The sequence below is a fragment of the Salvelinus sp. IW2-2015 genome, linkage group LG13 (genome assembly GCF_002910315.2).
Source record: "Salvelinus sp. IW2-2015 linkage group LG13, ASM291031v2, whole genome shotgun sequence".
In the NCBI taxonomy this organism is placed as follows: domain Eukaryota; kingdom Metazoa; phylum Chordata; class Actinopteri; order Salmoniformes; family Salmonidae; genus Salvelinus; species Salvelinus sp. IW2-2015.
In genome coordinates, this window is record NC_036853.1 from 40,335,576 (window position 1) to 40,349,308 (window position 13,733).

Below are 13,733 nucleotides of genomic sequence, written 5' to 3' on the forward strand. Positions count from 1 at the left end.
AAGAAAGTAAAACATCACTGATAATCAACAGATCCTCAGTGTCATGGTTGTGAACTGCTTGTTAACACGCAGCCGTTGTGCTTATTCATTAGTCTTACAGTTAGAAACAATTGACATTCATGGTCAGAAAACYTGTGGAACAGCAAGTAAATAGTATCGCATAAGTCATTTAAATMCTGATTTGCTCAGAGACATTGATTGCTGAGAGTTCACCTTGTACAAAAATACAGGTCCCATGATCCTCATATGTTATTATTGGTTTATATTGCACCATAGGTGTTTGTCTGAGATGTTGAAGCCTGGAGTAGCAAACAGGCACAACTGGATACCAAACATTGTAAAAACGTATATAAAATGCTTTGTTCAATTCATAATGTAGTTTGTAAACAGAATCTAATCTCACACAAAAATGCAGGTCCCATGARGTTAGGTAGATTTTAAAAACAACAATCAGGTAACATGGTAGTGAAAAATATTGGGAAATTAATATTACAGTGATTGCCAGAGTTAGGAGTTGGGTTCTGAATGCTCAAATTATCAGAAATTGAGGCGATCTATGGTTTACAACTACATGAATGAACAGATATTGGACTGACAACACTTGGACAAGGATTACATTTTCCCATGTCACCCTGCGTACTCCGGAGTGACACGTAAATGGTGCGTTCAAGACAACTCGGAAACTCAAGACATTTTTTACTTGGACATTCGTTGTAGAAAGAGGAGGCCAGAGTTCTCCCACTTGGAAAGAATCACAATCAACCAATAGGAAGCTGTACGCCAGGACCGTTCAATTACGGTCCTGGAGGGCCGAAACACTTTTTTGTTTCTACCTGGTAGTTAATTGCACTCACCTGGTGTCCCAGGTCTGAATCAGTCTCTGATTAGAAGGATGAAAACCAGAAGTGCTTTGGCCCTCCATGACTGACATTGAACAGCCCTGCTCTACACAAACAACTTATGTTAATTTTAACTCTGAGTTTCAGAATTGTCATGAATGCACCATAAGGCATGGCCAGGAAGGTAAAGCCTGAACAGTTTAAACCCTACATAACATTCCTACTGTAGAGGACCAAATGTAAAGTGGTACTTCAGTGGTTTCCTCCATTTTATTTCAGTCCATATCTTGATCACCCACACTCTGGCGAAGGTATTCCTCATAGAGCTTCTTCTACAGGAAGGGAGAGATACACACAGTTAGTGGTCAAGCACACACAGCACTGCATGCTCACACACATACCACTGCATGGTCACACACACTACCTTCTTTGTCTTCACCACCTCCTGCACATAATCCAGCTTTTCCTGTAGCTGCCTCTTCTGTCGGCCAGAGAGAGTGGGCCGAGTCCTGCAGAAGTAGAGAGAGATGCTTTAGGCATAATTAATTGATAACTGGTGGTACTTGAACAAGATGCCGCAGTTTGTGAGTGTGCTCAGCTCTTACCTGAAGGAGAAGCGYGCAAGGATGAGGAGTAGGAAGGAGAGGAAGATGAGTCCGCCACAACTGTAGAGCTGGTACTCCACGGACATGGAGTCAAACACTCTCACTACAGGAGCCTGTGGGGGGGGGGGCAGAGAGTCACACAAACACAAAAATTCCCAGACTCCGTCTCACACACACACACAACCACGGTCAGACTAACAACACCGTCTCTCTCTTACAAATACACTGACCAGGTAGAGAGAGAGGGCCTCGATGCCGTCATCCCCCAGGGCCATCTTTAGCAGCTCTTTGGAGAAGCTGCCCAGCACCAGGGCTGCCATCAGCATGAAGGGGACACTGAAGCCCAGAAAAGCCAACAAACAGCTTTTACAGCGCGCCCGCCGGTTATCTACACTGGTCTGCCTGAAAGAGGGTGGGGGGGGGGTTATTGTTGTGTTGGAAAGGAGAGAAGATCCGTGATGTGTGTGTGCTCGTGTGTGTGTCATCTACAATATCCTCAGTCATACAGTCTTTATCAGTAAGTTGAGAATGAGTGTAGGTGTAAAACACACTGCATGCATGCGTTACCTGTCTTGGCTGAGTGTATCTGCAATGGCCTCAGTGATAAGATCACAGTCCTTCTCTAGTGAGTTGAGTGTGTTCTGGACTGTCTGGTTGATGGTCTTCTCGATGGTGCGACATGCCTCCTCAATCTGGTTCACACAGCGACTGGGCTGGGGTTGGGACAAGCAGGTGGCAGTGAAGTTCAAAACATAGTATACATACATTTTATTTATTTAGCTAGGATAGTCCAAGATTGCCCATGTTGGCACATCCAGTGACTTTCAGGTGCCGTGTACAAAAAGGTGGGTGCGGTGCGGTAGCTACCTTGCTGGGGTTGGGGACATAGATGGTAGGCATGTCAAAGCCACACTTGTTGAGTCCCGGCCGCTTGCACAGCTCCTGGACTATCTGCATCATCACCCTCTGAAAGAGCCAATCACGACAGGGATACATTTTCTGATTAGCTAATGTTTGAAACTTCAAGCTGTTAGATTATAACAAACTGGCCAACTTCCTCCCAGCCCCTTGTCAACCTTGCTCATAATGTAGATATGTATACGGTGTGTGTAATAGAGAATTTCCAATTTCCCACTACAGTGTGTGTGTACCTGTCTGTCCGACTCTCCCCCAGCCTCGTCGGCCTTGCTGAGGTACAAGCGCAGGCGGTCACCGTGCTTCTCGTTGAGCTTCTCCACGATGTTGAGGGTGCGCTTGCACAGCGCCTGGCCCATGGGGTCAAAGAACACCAGGATGAGGTCACACAGCTCGCCTGGGAGGGAGGGGACAGAGACGAGCCTGTTATGTTCTTCTCAACTAGCCAGATAGATAAACAAAAYCAAATCTTTACACACAGATGGTGTGTGTGTGTCATGATGAAACACAGACAGAGATGAATATGAAAGCATGCGATAAAGTCAAAAGTACAGTACCAGTCAAAAGTATTAACACCTACTCATCTGAGGGTTTTTCTTTATTTTTTACTATTTTCTGCATTGTAGAATGATAGTGAAGACATCAAAACTATGAAATAACACAGAATCATGTATTAACCAAAAAAAAGTGTTAAACAAATCTAAATATATTTTATATTTGAGATTCTTTAAAGTATCCACTTGATGACAGCATTGCACATTCTTGGCATTCTCTCAACCAGCTTCACGAGGAATGCTTTTCCAACAGTCTTAAAAGTAGTTCCCACATATGCTGAGCACTTTTTGGCTGCTTTTCCTTCACTCTTCGTGCAAACCAGATGGGATGGTGTATCGCTGCAGAATGCTGTGGTAGCCATGCTGGTTAAGTGCCCCTTGAATTCTAAATAAATCACAGACAGTGTCACCAGAAAAGTACCCCCACCTCCATGCTTCACGGTGGGAACCACACATGCAGAGATCATCGGTTCACCTAGTCGGTGTCTCACAAAGACCCGGCGGTTGGAACAAAAAATCTAAAATTTGGACTCAAGACCAAAGGACAGATTTCCACTGTCCATTGCTCGTATTTCTTGGCCCAAGCAAGTCTCTTCTTAATATTGGTGTCCTTTAGTAGTGGTTTCTTTGCAGCAATTCAACCATGAAGGCATGATTCACACAGTGTCCTCTGAACAGTTGAGAGGTGTCTGTTACTTGAACTCTGTGAAGCATTTATTTGAGGCTGGTAAATCTAATGAACTTATCCTCTGCAGCAGAGGTAACTCTGGGTCTTCCTTTCCTGTGGCGGTCCTCACGAGAGCCAGTTTCCTCATAGCGCTTGATGGTTATTGCGACTGCACTTGAAGAAACTTTCAAAAGTTCTTGACATTTTTCTGATTGACTGACCTTCATGTACTTAAAGTAATAATGGACTGTCATTTCTCTTTGCTTATTTGAGCTGTTCTTGCTGTAATATGGACTTGGTCTTTTACCAAATAGGGATATCTTCTGTATACTACCCCTACCTTTCACAACACAACGAATTGGCTCAAACGCATTAAAAAGGAACGAAATTCCAATGAACTTTTAACCTCTCTAGGGTACGTGGGACCCAACGTCCACCTGACCAACATCCAGTGAAAGTGCAGGGCACCAAATTCAAACAGAAATCTCATAATTAAATTCCTCAAACATACATGTATTATAAACCATTTTAAAGATACACTCGTTGTAAATCCAGCCAGTGTCCGATTTCAAAAAGGCTTTACGACGAAAGCACACCAAACGATTTATTTTAGGTCAGAGCCAAGTCACAGAAAAACACAGCCATTTTCCAGCCAAAGAGAGGAGTCACAAAAAGCAGAATATAGATAAAATTAATCACTAACCTTTGATGATCTTCATCAGATGACACTCATAGGCTTCATGTTACACATACATGTATGTTTTGTTCGGTAAAGTTCATATTTATATCCAAAAATCTCAGTTTACATTGGCGCGTTATGTTCAGTAGTTCCAAAACATCCGGTGATTTTGCAGAGCGCCACATCAATTACAGAAATACTCATAATAAACATTGCTAAAAGTGTTATGCATGGAATTTTAGATCACTCTCTTAATGCAACCGCTGTGTCAGATTTCAAAAAAACTTTACGGAAAAAGCACCATGCAATAATCTGAGTACGGCGCTCAGACACAAACCAAGCCATACAGATATCCGCATGTTGTGTAGTCAACGGAAGTCGAAATAGCATTATAAATATTCACTTACCTTTGATGATCTTCATCAGAATGCACTCGCAGGAATCACAGTTCCACAATAAATGTTTGTTTTGTTCGATGAAGTCCATAATTTATGTCCAAAACCTCCTTTTTGTTCGCGCGTTTAGCCCAGTAATCCAAATTCATGAGGCGCGATCACTAGGTCCAGATGAAAAGTCAAAAAGCTCGTTACAGTCCGTAGAGAACATGTCAAACGATGTATAGAATATCTTTAGGATGTTTTTAACAAATCTTCAATAATGTTCCACCGGGAGAATTCCTTTGTCTTCCGAAATGCAATGGAACTCAAGCTAACTATCACGTGAACGCGCGTAGTCAGTTTATGGCACGCTGGGAGAGACCTTACTCAATCCCCTCTCATTCACCCCACTTCACAGTAGAAGCCTCAAACAAGGTTCTAAAAGACTGACATCTAGTGGAAGGCCTTAGGAAGTGCAATATGTCCATTTCCACTGTATGTTGGATAAGCAAAGAGTTGAAAAATACAAACCTCAGATTTCCCACTTCCTGGTTGGATTTTTCTCGGTTTTGCTGCCATATGAGTTCTGTTATACTCACAGACATCATTTAAACAGTTTTAGAAACTTCAGTGTTTTCTATCCAAATCTACTAATAATGCATATCCTAGCATCTGGGCCTGAGTAGCAGGCAGTTTACTCTGGCGCGCTTTTCATCCGGACGTGAAAATACTGCCCCCTACCCCAAGACGTTTTAACAAGGCACACCGGTTAACTGAAATGCATTCCAGGTGACTACCTCATGAAGCTGGTTGAGAGAATGCCAAGAGTGTGCAAAGCTGTCATCAAGGCAAAGGGTGGCTACTTTGAAGAATGTCCAATATAAAATATTTTTATTTGATTAAAATTTTTTTGGTTACTACATGATTCCAGATGTGTTATTTCATCTTCACTATTATTCTACAATGTAGAAAATAGTACAAATAAAGAAAAACTCTTGAATGAGTAGGTGTGTCCAAACGTTTGAATGTTACTGTATATTCACAAAATTACACACCCTACACCAGCATATTGTGGTGACCTACCCAGCCACATGATGGCCTGGTCCACATCAAAGGGGTACTTCATGTCCCCGTCCACCAGGCCAGGAGAGTCCACAAACGTCACTAGGCTGAAGCGTTTCTGCCGCGACGTGCAGATCTCAGTGCCCAGGTACTCAGACACACCTACAGGCAGAGCAAGYGAGCGAGAGCCCTTTAATTGAACGGTATTTTCATGCATTTCACTCAAAGTGCTAACTAATGTTTAGAATGGGCCGTCAGTCATGCTGCCATCACCATTGTATTTCTATCGCATCATATAACACAGGGGAGGGAGGTGTTTCCTGAGTCTTACTATGACGCAGACTAATGAGGTTGAATCAACTCTGAAGTCTTACCCTTGATCTCGTGTAGAGGTTTGAAGTGTGGGTAAAGGTGCAGCGTGGCATTTCCCTGAAATACAGCAAGAAACAAAAGTTTACATTCTGCGAGAAGAACAAATATCCACCGTGTGAGCACTTACTCAGTGAAAAGGTAAAGTACCTCAACCAAAGTGCATGAATTGAGGAGCAAACTGAAGTGTACCAGCAGTACTCACTGTGAGAGACTCTCTCTTGCGCCCACTAGTAACAAAGCTGAAGCCTTGCGTCTCAATGGCCACTCCMGTACGCTGGATGTGCTCCTCCACATACCTGAAACAGTTACAGCAGACATTAACAAGCACTCTCTCTGGCTTTCATGTCCACACACACAATGACACACATTAACAAATGGACCATGGGACATAATTACAATGACTGAAGCAAAAGGAAGCATAGGGGACAGGAAGTATCAGTGTACAGAAAAGTCCCAGTCCKTGATGGAATACTTTTCAAAGTGCATCCTTCTCTCTACCTCTTCTGGCATTGTCAATGGTAACCTTGATTTGATTGAACATTACCAGTTGATGAAGGAGCTCTTGCCAGCAGAGTGGTTGCCCATCAACATGACAGTGATCTTTTTCCTGGGTGCCAGCAGAGTCACGCCAACTGACTGGGCCACTGCTACCAGCCCTAGAATAGAGACAGCAGATGAGGGATGTGATCAGGACAATTAGCTAACGTTAGATAAGCGAACATTTACATTTACATTTAAGTCATTTAGCAGACGCTCTTATCCAGAGCGACTTACAAATTGGAAAGTTCATACATATTCATCCTGGTCCCCCCGTGGGGAATGAACCCACAACCCTGGCGTTGCAAGCGCCATGCTCTACCAACTGAGCCACACGGCACCACGGGAACATCGGCTAGCTAGCTATGAGATAAATACTAGCGGTAAACTTGCGCATCGATTTGATGAGTTTCACATAATGCTTATTTATCAACTTTGTTAGCTTACTAGTATTAGCCGCTAAGCTATAGCTAGCTAACTAATCTAGCTACCGCTAGCTATTGCTAACAACTCCTGCTGGTAGTTACGTTAAAGCGGCAATCCTAATTGAAATATTAACAAAGTGTCCTCCCCACCAGTTTCAGTAAAAAGCTGAGGGATGTGGCTGGAGAAATACAARAACTTCAAATCCGTAGACGAAGCTATGTATGCAAGGGTGGTCGTGTAGTGTATCTGATTGGAGTTTAACTTTACAGTAGTACAATTGAATTCAAAACCTWCATTTTTGACCAAACAACTCAGATGCTTATAAAAGGGTCTAAGATTAAATTGTTCATTCTCTTATTTGTTCCTGACCTGCTGTGATGACACTTTATTTCTCTCTCCAACCCATGGCCTTTCAGGCTATGATTTCGCTCTCTCTGACCATGCTTAGAAAATAAACCGCCTTGTACAGTCAGTATCTGGTGTGGCCACCAGCTGCATTAAGTACTGCAGTGCATCTCCTCCTCAGACTGCACCAGATGTTCAGTTCTTGCTGTGAGATGTTACCCCACTCTTCCACCAAGGCACCTGCAAGTTCCTGGACATTTCTGGGGGGGAATGGCCCGAGCCTTCCGATCCAACAGGTCCCAGACGTGCTCAATGGGATTGAGACCCGGGCTCTTCGCTGGCCATGGCAGACACTGACATTCCTGTTCTGCACGAAATCACAACAAGAACGAGCAGTATGGCTGGTGGACTTTGTCATGCTGGAGGTTCATGTCAGGATGACCTGCAGGAAGGATACCACGAGGGAGGAGATGTCTTCCTTGTACGCACAGTGTTGAGATTGCCTGCAATGATAAACAAGTTCAGTCCGACGACGCTGTGACACACGGCCACCTACTCCAAAATCGATTCAACTCCAGAGTACAGCCTCGGTGTACCGCTCATTCCTTCGACGATAACTCGAATCCGACCATCACCCCTGGTGAGACAAAACCACACCTTGTCAGTGAAGAGCACTTTTTGCCAGTGTTCTGGTCCAACGAGGGTGGTTGTACCCATTGGCGACAATTGTTGCCGGTGAAGTCTGGTGAGGACCCTGCCTTTACAATCAGGCCATACCATAGCTAGCTCAGTCCTACTTAGCCTATTGAGGAAGTCTGGAGCACTGTACTGTGCAGGGTGAGGATTTTGTGCCGTTTATCGTTCGGTCTCAGGTTAATCGGTCAGTTGTTCGCCAGTCATGTTACCTGTTCCCGCAGGTGTGACGTTCGGATGTACCGATCCTGTGGCAGGTGTTTTTTTAATTTATTTATATATATATTTTTTTAAACACCCGTAGGTCCCTGCTCACTACGTGAATCCTCGAACTTATCAGCGTCCAGTGTCCGGAATGTCTCTCGCTAGCGCAATGCGTTAGGCGTCTCACAGTCATGACACACTTGCAATTTAATTGCCTGGCCGACAACTATGCAGTCCGTTAGTGCACTAGTCCTTGCAGCATGCCGTAAGGTAAGTCAGGGCATGTTCCGGACCTGGCTTTTCTTTTGGTGTTTTTCCAGAGTCAGTTAGAGCACAGATGAAGCAGAGGCCTGTCGATCATGTGAGTGGCATTCCTCTTTCTTTGTGGTGCTTTTTTCACAAGATAAACGGCTGACCGTAAATAGGCCATACCATGTCTCTTTTTAGTTGTACACGCTGATTAGTGTCTCTGTATACTACAGAACATCGTGACCCGTTTAAATGTTCCCATACCAGTGGTCATGTGTTTAACACTGTTTTATGTGTTGGACTCGGTTCAACTGTAGCGGTAACAAGCATGGTACAACAGACGCCTCGAGTGTTGTTTTTAACATACCCTTTAAATGAATGATTTATTCGGTTTTATGAAAGGGTTCATTGACAAATGCTATGTGATTAAAACAATGTTGTTTAATTAAAACCCATTAAACTAATGAAGATCGTTTGAAGTTTCATTTGGATATTTTGAACAAATTATCTTTGGTGAAAGAAAAGGGTCCTGAGAAAGGGACTTTTTTTTGCTGAGTTTATAATATACTGCATATTCACATATTACTGCCCACTACAGTTAATGGTGATCCCGACGTAATATATCTTACGGATCATTTGGAGTTTATTTCATTAGATTCTCCGATATATATATAACGAACACATGCATGGAGGAGAATATGCAAGCAACAGATATGTTTGAGTTACGGCAATCTCAAATTAATGATTTGATCAAGAAAGGCAAGAATGGTACTGACATTTAATTGACTAGGGAAGAATTCTTCATTACTGGCAATATGTTGGCATGCATTAAAAAAAATAAAATAAAAGACATTAATTCTATAGCTTGTGTTTATACTTGGAAAAAAGTGAATTGTGACACAAACTAGTGTTGAACATGCTTGATATGACTGAAGTCCCAGAGGACATCAGAGCGCAAAATAGAGCAGTTGCAATCAGAACTTCAAGCATGCGAAAAAGAGCATGATTTGACAAGGTAATTTTCTACATGACGCACAGAGAGATTTGTTATAACAGGGCACAAATAATCTCCAAAGTGATTTTGTGGAGTGACGTTGTTTGGAACCTAGACTGAGGAAATCCAAACTCGTCATAAAATGCAGAATCTTGGGATTTAGGTAGAGGCAGACCGTCTCGATTCTTATTGCAACAAAGAAGCTCATAATCTACCCTAAAATTTAGGATGTTGATTATTTGACGATGTGTTAATCAAWTCTTCCTTTGCAACTCAATTTCTATATCCATATGTGATGGTTATATAGGTTACTTTTGTGAATGTGCTTTCTTTAATGTACACAGATTGCTAGATAAACTAATAGTTCATTTTAATATGGCAAATGTATAGAAGTATGCGCGCTATGAAAAGTCATTGCTTTGTTTGTCACAAAATGGCCTTAGAACTTTCACCATTGATATGCTAATGTTGGGTTCTGTAAAACTAAGATGCTAATACATTTAAAAATTGCTTGTGAAACAACTGAACTTACACTGTAATTCTCACACAGACTAGAATTTGTCAGATTTATTTTTCCATTGCTTGAAAGTTGTGATTTAACTTCAAGAATTGTTCTTGATTATTTAAAAATTCTGCTTATTTTGTTAATTTTCAAAGAGAATCCATTTGCTCTCAAAGGGAGGAGAGTTTCCAAGTTGTGTTTTAAATATCCTGTCTTCATGATAGTGATCTTTGATCATCTTTTATGTCCAGTACTTGTCCAAAGTTTGGACACGCCTACTCATTCAAGGGTTTTTCTTTACTTTTACTATTTTTCTACATTGTAGAATAATAGTGAAGGCATCAAAACTATGAAATAACACATATGGAATCATGTAGTAACCCCCCAAAAAATGAGTTAAATACAAATATATTTGAGATTCTTCAAAGTAGCCACCTTTTGCCTTGATGAAAGCTTTGAACACTCTTGCCACTCTCTCAACCAGCTTCACGAGGAACGCTTTTCCAACAGTCTTGACGGAGTTCCCACATATGCTGAGCACTCGTTGGCTGCTTTTCCTTCACTCTGCGGTCCAACCCATCCCAAACCATCTCAATTGGGTTGAGGTCCGGTTATTGTGGAAGCCAGGTCATTTAATGACGCACTCCATCACTCTCCTTCTTGGTCAAATAGCCCTTACACAGCCTGGAGGTGTATTGGGTCATTGTCCTATGATACTCCCACTAATGATACTCCCACTAATCCCAAACCAGATGGGATGGCGTATCGCTGCAGAATGCTGTGGTAGCCATGCTGTTTAAGTATGCCTTGAATTCTAAATAAATCACYGACAAGAACCAAAAAAAGCTGATACTGATATATCTGACTATTTAAAAAAAATAATGTATATATATATATATTTGTAATAATGAGTTACTACAATACTGAATGAACCCTTCTATTTTAACTGAATATAATACATCAATAAAATCAATTTTATTAATGAAACATGTTCAATTTGGTTTAAATAATGCAAAAACAGTGTTGGAGAAGAAAGTAAAAGTGCAATATGTGCCATGTAAAAAAGCTAACATTTAAGTTTAAACTCAGAACATGAGAATATATGAAAGCTGGTGGTTCCTTTTAACATGAGTCTTCAATAATCCCAGTTAAGAAGTTATAGGTTGTAGATATATAGTAGGAATGTATAAGGATATTTCTCTCCATTCCATTTGTATTTTCATATACCTTTGACTATTGGATGTTCTTATAGGCACTTTAGTATTGCCAGCCTAATCTCGGATTTGATGGGCTTGAAGTCATAAACAGTGCTGTGCATCAAGCATTGCTAAGAGCTGCTGGCAAAGCGCATAAGTGCTGTTTGAATGAATGCTTAAGAGCCTGCTGTTGCTACCACCACTCAAGACTGCTCTATCAAATGATAGACTTAATTTATAATAACGCACAGAAATACAAGCCGTAGGTTCTTATATGGTCAAATCCGGAAACTATCATTTTTGAAAAACAAAACGTTTATTCTTTCAGTGAAATAGGGAAATGTTCCGTATTTTAACAAACGGGTGGAAACCAAAGTCTAAATATTGCTGTTAGATTGCACAACCTTCAATTTTATGTCATAATTATGTACATTCTGGCAAAATTAATTATGGTCTTTGTTAGAATAAGTGGTCTTCACACAGTTTGCAACGAGCCAGGTGGCCCAAACTGCTGCATATACCCTGACTCTGCTTGCACTGAACACAAGAGAAGTGACAATTTCCCTAGTTAATATTGCATGCTAACGATAATTTATTTTAACTAAATATGCAGGTTTAAAAAATACACTTCTGTGTATTGATTTTAATTAAGGCATTGATGTTTATCGTTAGGTGCATTTGTGCAACGATTGTGCTTTTTTCTCAAATGCGCTTTTGTTAAATCACCACCCGTTTGGCAAAGTTGAAGTAGGATGTGATTCGATGATAAATTAACAGGCACCGCATTGATTATATGCAACGCAGGACAAGCTAGTTAACCTAGTAATATCAACCATGTGTAATTAACTAGTGATTATGTGTGAGATTTCTTATTAAAAAAAAAAACAATAATCAAAGTTTAATGCTAGCAACTTACCTTGACTCCTTGCAGCCACAAGGTCCTTTTGATGCTGCACTCGCGTAACAGGTGGTAAGCCTGCCACACAGTCTTCTCGTGGATTACAATGTAATCGGCATCGAAAAAGACATTATCGATTGTTATGAAAACTTGAACTCGGCCATGCCGATTAATCGGTCGACCTCTAGTATGTACGTACGGTCACTGTGGGACGACGTCATCAATGCACTTATTGATGAAGCCAGTGACTGATGTGGTGTACTGCTCAATGCCTTCGGAAGAATCCCAGAACATATTCCAGTCTGTGCTATCAAAACAGTCCTGTAGCTTAGCATCTGTGTCATCTGACCACTTCTTTATTGACCAAGTCACTGGTGCTCCTGCCTTCGTTTAAACAGGAATTAGGAGGATAGAATTATGGTCAGATTTGCCAAATGGAGGGTGAGCCTTTGTACGCGTCTCTGTGTGGCGTAAAGGTGGTCTAGAGTCCCCCCCCCCCTCTGGTTGCACATTTAACATGCTGGTAGAAATGAGGTAAAACGGATTTAAATTTCCCTGCATAAAGTCCCCGGACACTAGGAGCGCACATTTTGGTTCATGTCAATGCAGAGCTATACGGAGCCCTCCGCATTGCAAAAAACATTTGAGAGGTGCACAGCGATGCAGTACGGAGTTCAATTTGGCCTCTGTGTGCCTCTGGAGGCTACGCAATTGCGTTACACAATCCATACGGCGCCGCCGACCACATTTTCAGATCAAGCATAAATTGGTTCTTAACCATAAGATAGTTCCCTAAAATTACAAATACACTATCGCTTTAACAAATGTGTYATGAACATGAATATATTTTATGTGATTATTTAACCATTAAATGTATGTACTTCTCTATTGAAATCCTTTTAACATTATGTGCCAGATAGAACCTTATGGCTGAGCACAGATTGAAGAAAAAGAATTAATACAAAAACATATTTTGGGGGCCAGGGCTAAGCCAGGGTTTCCCAAACCAGTGTTGCCAACATAGCGACTTGGTCYCTATATTTAGCGACTATTCAGACCCCTCTAGTGACACATTTTCAAAAAAATCAACTAGCGACATATCTAGCGACTTTTTCTGGTGTTATTGGAGACTTTGAGACACTGACGTGAAAACACATATTGTTCTTACTCTTCTTAACGAGCAGCGGGTGCTGCCGTGGGCCCCACCCCCGTCCCAAAGTTCTCACGCAGCAGTCCCTCCCAGATGCAGTCAGAACAGCAGATGTTCGCCCCTCCACGTCCAGACTGCAAATGAATCGCGCATGCGGGAAGCCGCCGCTGGCTGATCCCACCCTGGCTTACATTCAGGATGGGATGTAAAATGTTCTTTGTCTAAAATAAATCACTGCACAAAAATCACTGCATTTGACTCACACAGCCTCAGTCATTTATTTACTCACCTTGTCCAATGTGTGTGTGCCTCTGTGACAAACTAAAAATCTAGCTGGCTAGCTCATCATGTCTCAGTCTAAACTGTACACTCAAAAATACAGAAAGGAGTGGGAATCAAACCCTGAACTCAAAGGCTGGTTGAAGCCATTTAATGGAGATGATACACGGGCATACTGCCTATATTGTAA

The 13,733-nt window shown here is 41.8% G+C and overlaps 1 protein-coding gene across 1 annotated transcript in view; it reads right to left on the bottom strand.

Moving 5' to 3' along the window:
* Nucleotides 1-421: 421 nt before the first annotated feature.
* Nucleotides 422-13,733, bottom strand: part of LOC111971458 (uncharacterized) — a 21,474-nt gene continuing 8,162 nt past the window's right edge. The window contains exons 2-12 of the mRNA XM_023998242.2: nucleotides 6,615-6,726; nucleotides 6,273-6,366; nucleotides 6,073-6,127; nucleotides 5,720-5,860; nucleotides 2,596-2,756; nucleotides 2,312-2,410; nucleotides 2,012-2,157; nucleotides 1,675-1,846; nucleotides 1,445-1,557; nucleotides 1,264-1,348; nucleotides 422-1,171 (exon numbers count right to left, since the gene is read on the bottom strand). Coding sequence (XP_023854010.1) covers nucleotides 1,115-1,171; nucleotides 1,264-1,348; nucleotides 1,445-1,557; nucleotides 1,675-1,846; nucleotides 2,012-2,157; nucleotides 2,312-2,410; nucleotides 2,596-2,756; nucleotides 5,720-5,860; nucleotides 6,073-6,127; nucleotides 6,273-6,366; nucleotides 6,615-6,726 — 1,235 coding nt within the window. The 3' untranslated portion in view covers nucleotides 422-1,114. The remainder of the gene's footprint in view (nucleotides 1,172-1,263; nucleotides 1,349-1,444; nucleotides 1,558-1,674; nucleotides 1,847-2,011; nucleotides 2,158-2,311; nucleotides 2,411-2,595; nucleotides 2,757-5,719; nucleotides 5,861-6,072; nucleotides 6,128-6,272; nucleotides 6,367-6,614; nucleotides 6,727-13,733) is intronic.